Consider the following 7429-nt stretch of genomic DNA (forward strand, 5'->3'; position numbering starts at 1 on the left):
ACAACATTGATCCCAGTGCAATAATGTGACATGGCTATCCACCTACTGTGATGTAAATTCTGTTTTAATAATTGATACAGCTTTCTCAATGTTACTCTTTCTGTAATACACACAGCTGATGTTACCTACCTGGGAAATACACCCTAACATTGCAACTCTAGTTTCTTATCTTCATAGGCAAAGTGCCTGCCATGCATAGCCTTGGTTATAATGAGCTTATTCAGTTTTTGTTTGAGGACACATGAACTTCTGTGGCCAAACCATGCACAACCAGTTTGGATCAGCCACCCCTTTTTTTTCTCTCTACACCTTGACATTCATGTTTTCCTGTCTAGTCTTTGACCTGTGTGCATGCATCTGATTTCCAATAAAGTTCACGAAGACAGGGGGCGCCTTTAGCTCAGTTGGTAAGGCGTCCCCCTCCCGGGCCGGGCCCAGCAGCAGACCCGGGTTCGATTCCCACCCGCGGTCGTTCTCTGCATGTCACTCCCCTCTCTGCCCCATTTCAACTCTGTCTCTCTGCACTATCTAATAAAGCATAAAAATGCCCAAAAAATATCTTTAAAAAAAAAAAAAAATCACAAAGACATTCGCTTGCTCTTTTTCAGATAAACAGGTCTGGAAAAAAATAAGAGACCACTCCAAATGTTCTGTGTCTCTTGTTTTACTATTTATAGGCATATGTTTGAGTAAAATGAAAATTTTTGTTTTATAATATAAACTACTGACAACATTTCTACCAAATTCCAATACATTTTTTTGCCATTAAGAGCATTTTCAATAAGTTATGTAGAGATAAAGATTTGAGAAAAAATCCAGACTGGTCTATTAATTTTTTTTCCGGAGCTGTATATGATCACATTCATTGTTTTAGTAGCAAAGTAAAATGTACATTTTGTCATCTGCACATAGGCCCCACGTCAACGGGTCCTCCACATTACACGATAAAACACAGCGTTTGTGAGAGCGGTTCATTTGGACACATTGGTCGATATTGCTGGGGAGGACAGGCTCATCCCTCTGCAGAGCATAATTTGCCCTGTCTGCTGTCCACATGTGCTTTGAAAGACTATTGAACTACATCGAAGCCTGGAATGATTAAGTTGTGTGCCGAGCTTCTCTCCGCTATAGGTCCACTGATGTGCCTCCAATCTGTGACAGCAAGACAACTATCTCCTTATCTTCATTTTTGGTATAGCAAATAAATGTACACCATGCTCAAACAGCTGCAGCATAGAGAACGTCTGCCATTGGATTTAAAGGTGCAGTGTGTATAATGTATTGGCATTTTTTTCTGAACAGACTTGGTGGAAAAGGAATATAATATTCATATTTTCATTTGTGTATAATCTCTTGAAAATAAAAAAAAATTCTGAGAGCAGATTCTCCTCCAAAGCTGTGAGCCACCACTGTCTGTCCACTCTCAGGAGTAGCATTAAGGCGTCTGTATCTTCTGACACAACTGTATGACCAGAGGGGACTGGAGAGCAGCTGCTGGAGAGGTTGTATTACACTGTTGGGTGATTGGTCTGAGCATCCTCAAACAATGTAACCACCATGCTGCTACAAGTATACACAGACACACACAGACACACACACACACACACACACACACACACACACACACACACACACACCACCTGGGGACAAATTACGTCCGTCACTAGAACAGCCACTTACATTCTACACCGTCTCTAGGTTTGCCCCTTTATGTCGCCCTCAGGATCACTAGCTCCACAACCTAAAGTGGGATGAGCTGATAAGGAAGATTGGGAGAAGATTGATATCCATCTCATGTCCGTAACTATGGCGATACAGACGGCAACCAGATAGCTAAGCTTGGCAGAAAGACTTGGGACTGGAGCATACAGCCAATATAGCTCTGTTGAATTTAAACAAAGTCGCTTATTAAAAAGGTGGAGTCAGTCAGAAGAGAAAGAAAATTACTTTGTCAAAATGAGTTAATGTATCTCTTCACGATCCGCTACCCGTACCTGCTGATAGCTATGGTGGGCCACCTTTGTTTACCTTCCCTTTGTTTACATACCAGTTTACAGAGCCAAGGCAGTGCACAAGGTTTCTTTTCAGCACACATTGTCCAGGCAAAACATACCAAAAGATAGATCTTCTTAGCTTTGCTTTGTCCAATCAAAAACAGGGAAATGGGGGCGCCCTTAGCTCAGTTGGTAGGGCGTCCCCCCCATGGGCCTCGGCCAGCAGCGGACCCGGGTTCGATTCCAGCCCACGTTCATTCTCTGCATGTCACTCCCCTCTCTGCCCCATTTCAACTCTGTCTCTACACTATCAATAAAGCATAAAAATGCCAAAAAAAAATCTTTAAAAAAAAAATAATAAAAAACATGGAAAATTAATGCATCACCCAAATAATTAAAGGCATATAATTAAATAATAGAATGTATGATTTCCAATAGAATTTCACCACGTTGCTTCAATAAGAACTCATTAGTCATGTGCATGTGTGTGTGTGTGTGTGTGTGTGTGTGTAGAGCTGCAGCCCATCGGGAGTCCTGTGTGTGTTTGTTTGTTTAACCGTCTCTGTGATGTTGCGTTCACTGCCTGCTCTGCTCTTTGATGTGTGAACAGAGTGTGAGCGGATGATCACCATGAACCCTCAGTGACTGTCTATCCTATCTCTCCCTGCTGTCTGCCTCACTCAGGAGGCTTCTACTGCTGTGTGTCAGTCCTGCTTCACCTGTCTCCATGGTGGAGTAAAGGGGGGAATACGGATAGATTAAGGAGTAGTTAGCGGGTCCCAACAGAAACACATTCCCTGCGTTACAAATCGCTTACTCTTTCTTTTTTATCTATACTACATCTGATCTGACCATAAAAATAATCTAGTTAGGATGCAGTAGGCATACACTTGAGACATACTATAACTTATTTATTTCATCATAACATAGCGGCTTGATCTTGCATCTTGCTTTTATATCCGTCGCATACCTTTTTTGTTTTCATATGGAGGCTCCGTCGATGTGACGTCACTTCCAGTGCGCACTGGATTGTGGGTCAGAATCGGCCAAATAGGTTGCAGTTTTTAAGACTAAAAATCTCGGTCGGATGTATGCTGAATCTGGCCAAAAGAATCGGGACATCCTACATCTTTTTCTAACATACTAAATAGTAGATAGTATGGGGATTGGAACGCAGAGATTGTCTGTGGACAGTCGACGTCCCTAGTGCCAGCGGATTGGCTCAAAATAGAGGCTTGTGCTCGAGTCACAGGGGATTGTGATATTTAGTGGACAGGCCCCAGCAGGTCAGGATACAAAACACATCTACAAGCAGTGACCCTGACACAGTAAAATCCCATGAATTTCAGTACTATGTCAAATTTATGAATTTGATTACTTGTATTTATGACACAGTATTAGGAACACATTGAGGAAAATTAAAATAACTAATTGACAGGAATACAGTTGTAATTGTATGAGAGCCAAAGTCGCTATGACGAGAAATAATATTCTCGCAATATTTCGAATTTTTGTCTCGTAAAAATGACAACGTTATTCACGTATTTTGAAAGATAAGCACGCAGAAACGTTCCAGAGAAGGCATTTTTCATGTCTTGCCTTTCATGCCCTTATTTGGCTTATTTTCCCGTGACATCATCTACATATCCAGTAGGCCATGTAGGTTTTAACCTCAGTGTCCTGGGGCATCAATATAACATTTCCATATACGCGAGACTAAGATACTGTATCTTCTTAGCTTGTATTACACTTGTACTTATGACCTTGAGCTGGATGCTTGACAAGCATGATATGACTGTAATGTTAGAATAAAAGCCCTCGCTCATATTAGATATTAATTTTCAGATGGATGTGTGTGTGTGTGTGTGTGTGTGTGTGTGTGTGTGTGTGTGTGTGTGTGTGTGTGTGTGTGTGTGTGTGTGTGTGTGTGTGTGTGTGTGTGTGTGTAAAGCACTTTGAGTGGCCTTGTGTTTGAATTGTGCTATATAAACAAACTTGCCTTGCCTTGCCTTGTGTGTGTGTGTGTGTGGTTTTAAGGTAGTCCTGTGTAACACAATAACTTACTAACAAGGATCAGGAATACGATTATGCTGAAAGAAACATTTCTGAGCTATCACAGCCAGGACAATTACTTCAATACCTTACTTGATAGACATTCATCTTTCTACCAAATCATTGTTTGATTACCTATCAGTATCATACTCATATAAATCCAGCATCATCTCGGCTACAGCCTGGATATAATGGTGTGTCATTTGGAAAAGTTTGGATTCAAAACCAAGACCTCAAAGAAGAATTTTAAACCTAGAGTATCTAAGGAATGCATTTCACACTCATTCTGCATTCTCAATTAAAATATACAATGAAAAGAAAAGAAAGAAAGGGAAAGCTGTTCTCTGTTTCCATCCACTTTTTTACATTCTCCAGTCTCAGTTTGGCTCCCTCCCCCCTCATAAGGAACTGTGTGTGTGTGTGTGTGTGTGTGTGTGTGTGTGTGTGTGTGTGTGTGTGTGTGTGTGTGTGTGTGTGTGTGGGCCCGTCTTTTTGTTTTTCTCATGCAATCACTGCAACATAATATCATCTCGAACACAATCCCCACCCCAGTTCTGGATGCTCTAAGCCTGCATGGTTCCTCCAACCAAGCACCAAACAAACTGTAACCCTCCTATCCTGGACTTGGAGCCCAACAGACAACACCGCGCACACACACACACACACACAGACACGTGTTACCACAACCTCTGCATCACCTCTTCCGCCTAGAACATCCCAACCCACGCTTCTGCACCACCAACTCCACCACAGAGCTAAGCAACAAGTTCCACATAAACCACTTTCTGTGTGTGTGTGTGTGTGTGTGTGTGTGTGTGTGTGTGTGTGTGCGTGCGTGCGTGCGTGCGTGCGTGTGTGTGCGCGCGCGCGTGCGTGCGTGCGTGCGTGCGTCATAGATTCAAAACAGGATCGGGTTAGGATGTGCAGGTGTGGGGCCAAAAAGTGATAGTCTACAGAAAGTGATTTCAGTCCAGTAACATGTGTACTGTACACAGCTGCTTTTATCATGATCAAACAGTAATATAATATAGGCTAGTTATGTTTCACATAGTCCTCAAACATAACTATGTCTGTGTTTATAGCAAAAGGTAGGCTATGTCCTTTTAAAGCTTTAACGTTTCTTGTACCGCAATAACAAATGCAGTTCGATTCAGTTATTTATAAACTGCTTTAATTGACATGATTTACGGATGGCTTCTGTACAAAATAAATAAATGAGTTCCTTTGCAATTATTCTTATGACCAGCGTTGATTATTTATTTTCATCCTAGACCTAGTCCCATTGCTTTTCCTACTGAAAGGTTATTTCAGCCTCATAATTTACTTGATAATATTATCGAGGGTTATGTGAGACCTGTTGAAATACCTTTTTTTATTAATATTACTGAAATAAAAAAATTTGCACCACACCGAGACAATTTCAACACTCCAAGCCGGGCCATCAGAGCTGCTCTCCCCGCTCCAACATCCAGGCTCGAGCGATGGAGAGAGCGCTGCAGTGTTTCTACATACTCTAGTGACCTCGGCACAGCTGGTGCTATTTTCTCCCGTATGGAGCCCACAAAAACATTATTCCAAGGCTCATGTTGTGAAACATTTATCTTATGTGTGTCGTTGTAAAGTTAACTAGAAGCCTGCAACAGGGCTATGACGTCAGCCCTAACTGCGTGTTGAGAGAGTTGGCAGCTGGACCGTTATTACGTCGCCTTAATTTGTTTTACCAACAACAACCGCGGTGGTGAAAACTAGCATCAAAGAGTCCGTTTTCTTTGGTGAAAAGAGTTTGGGAGAGCGGGAAGGAACTTACTTGAAGGTGAGGATGCACAGCGGTCGGTAGGACTTGTGGCTCGTGTTGTCCGCCATCCTCTTGCCCCAGAAGTCGTTGCTGAAGATGTTTCGGAGGCTGGAGCCCGCTCGGACGTCCGGGTTGTTGATGATAGCCCACACGTCGTCGTGCACCAGCTCCCCGCGGAGAGAGTTGCCGTAACATAGGGCGCACAGGGCGGCCAGCACGGCGTAGCGACCCGCCGCCCACACCACCTCCGGCCGGACGCTCGGCCCCCGGGCTGCCGGCTGGCGGGCTTTCTTGTCCCGTCCCGCAGCCGTCATGTCGGGCCTGGCTTCTCCCGCGGCTCCGCTGGGCTGAGGGGGAAGCTCGGGGCACCGGAGGAGACGTCCATTCCGCCTGGCAGGTAGCTGCTGTGTGTGTGTTTGTGCTGGAGGACTGAGCGGACTGTGTGCATGGGCTGTGCCGCATTCAGGGGCAGTCGGTTAACTCTCGAATTCCAGTAGAGCACCGATGATTTATGCTCCACCGTAATGTTTTTGGTTTCTATGGAAGTAAAAAATTGGATATGATATGTAGGCTATTGTGTTTTTATTCAGGCATCAATTCGATTGAATACTAGCTTGATTATTGCTATTTATTATAGCTTTTGGTTAAACACGTATGGCGAGATGCTGCAGGCAAAAAAATAAATGTAAGCACTGGTCAATTTTTATATTTTTGTCTATTTTGCTTCCATAACTTGTCTAATTATTTTATTCTAATATAGGCCTAAATAAAATCCAAAATGTAAATGTCGGTGTTATTTTTTGACTTAACCCTTTCTGTTTGCATCTGTAGCGTATTTCTCCCATAATACAAGTTCTCTTTTCATTACTCTTAACCAAAAATCTCAACTTCTAGTAGCCTACTTGCATCAACTTAACTTTGCATAATCATGTTTTGCAATACTTTGAAAGTTATAACTTGTGTTAACATGTTGTTAATGGTCTGATTAATGTTTTTTTCTTCTGAGAAACATGCTGAAAAGGCATTTTTAAGTCCTGTGCATAGTAGCCTTCATCTGATTTAAAAAATGGAAAAAAAATATATGTCCTCTAAAAACTTTGGATACTAACTGTATGTTGTAAAAAAAAATTAAATAAAGATGCAAATGTATGCACAATTAGTTAGAAATTTGCCATTTCTCAAAAAAAATTGTAATACAGAAATAATAGTGTTCATCTTGCAAATGTTCATGATTGTATCTATAAGTTAGAAATGTTACCGCCTAACCTGCAGTGTGTCGCATTAATGTGCATGAAAGTTCATTCTTGACCTTGAAAACAGATGTTCGGCAAGGACAAATATATCTCAGCATATGTCCACTTGAGTTGTCAGCTCTCTATTACATGTCTTCCTCAGATTTGTTATTCTCTTTTTTTTAGAAAGAAAACTACAAGTTCAGAAAAGTCTTGTAGGCTATTAGCAAATACTAGACTTAACATGAATCTGGGACGAACGAGCTTGTGTGGAGTACTAGAACGCAACATCAGCACAGAAAACACGCCTGCTGTGGACGCATGCGCAGGAGGACGCTGCCTCTCTCCGTGCCGAC

At 42.2% G+C, this 7429-nt stretch overlaps 1 protein-coding gene across 1 annotated transcript in view; it reads right to left on the reverse strand.

Annotated features, from left to right (window-relative positions):
- Positions 1–6226, reverse strand: part of tmtc1 (transmembrane O-mannosyltransferase targeting cadherins 1) — a 104314-nt gene extending 98088 nt beyond the window's left edge. The window contains exon 1 of the mRNA XM_080050757.1: positions 5854–6226. Coding sequence (XP_079906883.1) covers positions 5854–6155 — 302 coding nt within the window. The 5' untranslated portion in view covers positions 6156–6226. The remainder of the gene's footprint in view (positions 1–5853) is intronic.
- Positions 6227–7429: the final 1203 nt, after the last annotated feature.

This window comes from Ammodytes marinus, assembly GCF_949987685.1.
Source record: "Ammodytes marinus genome assembly, chromosome: 22".
Taxonomy (NCBI): domain Eukaryota; kingdom Metazoa; phylum Chordata; class Actinopteri; order Uranoscopiformes; family Ammodytidae; genus Ammodytes; species Ammodytes marinus.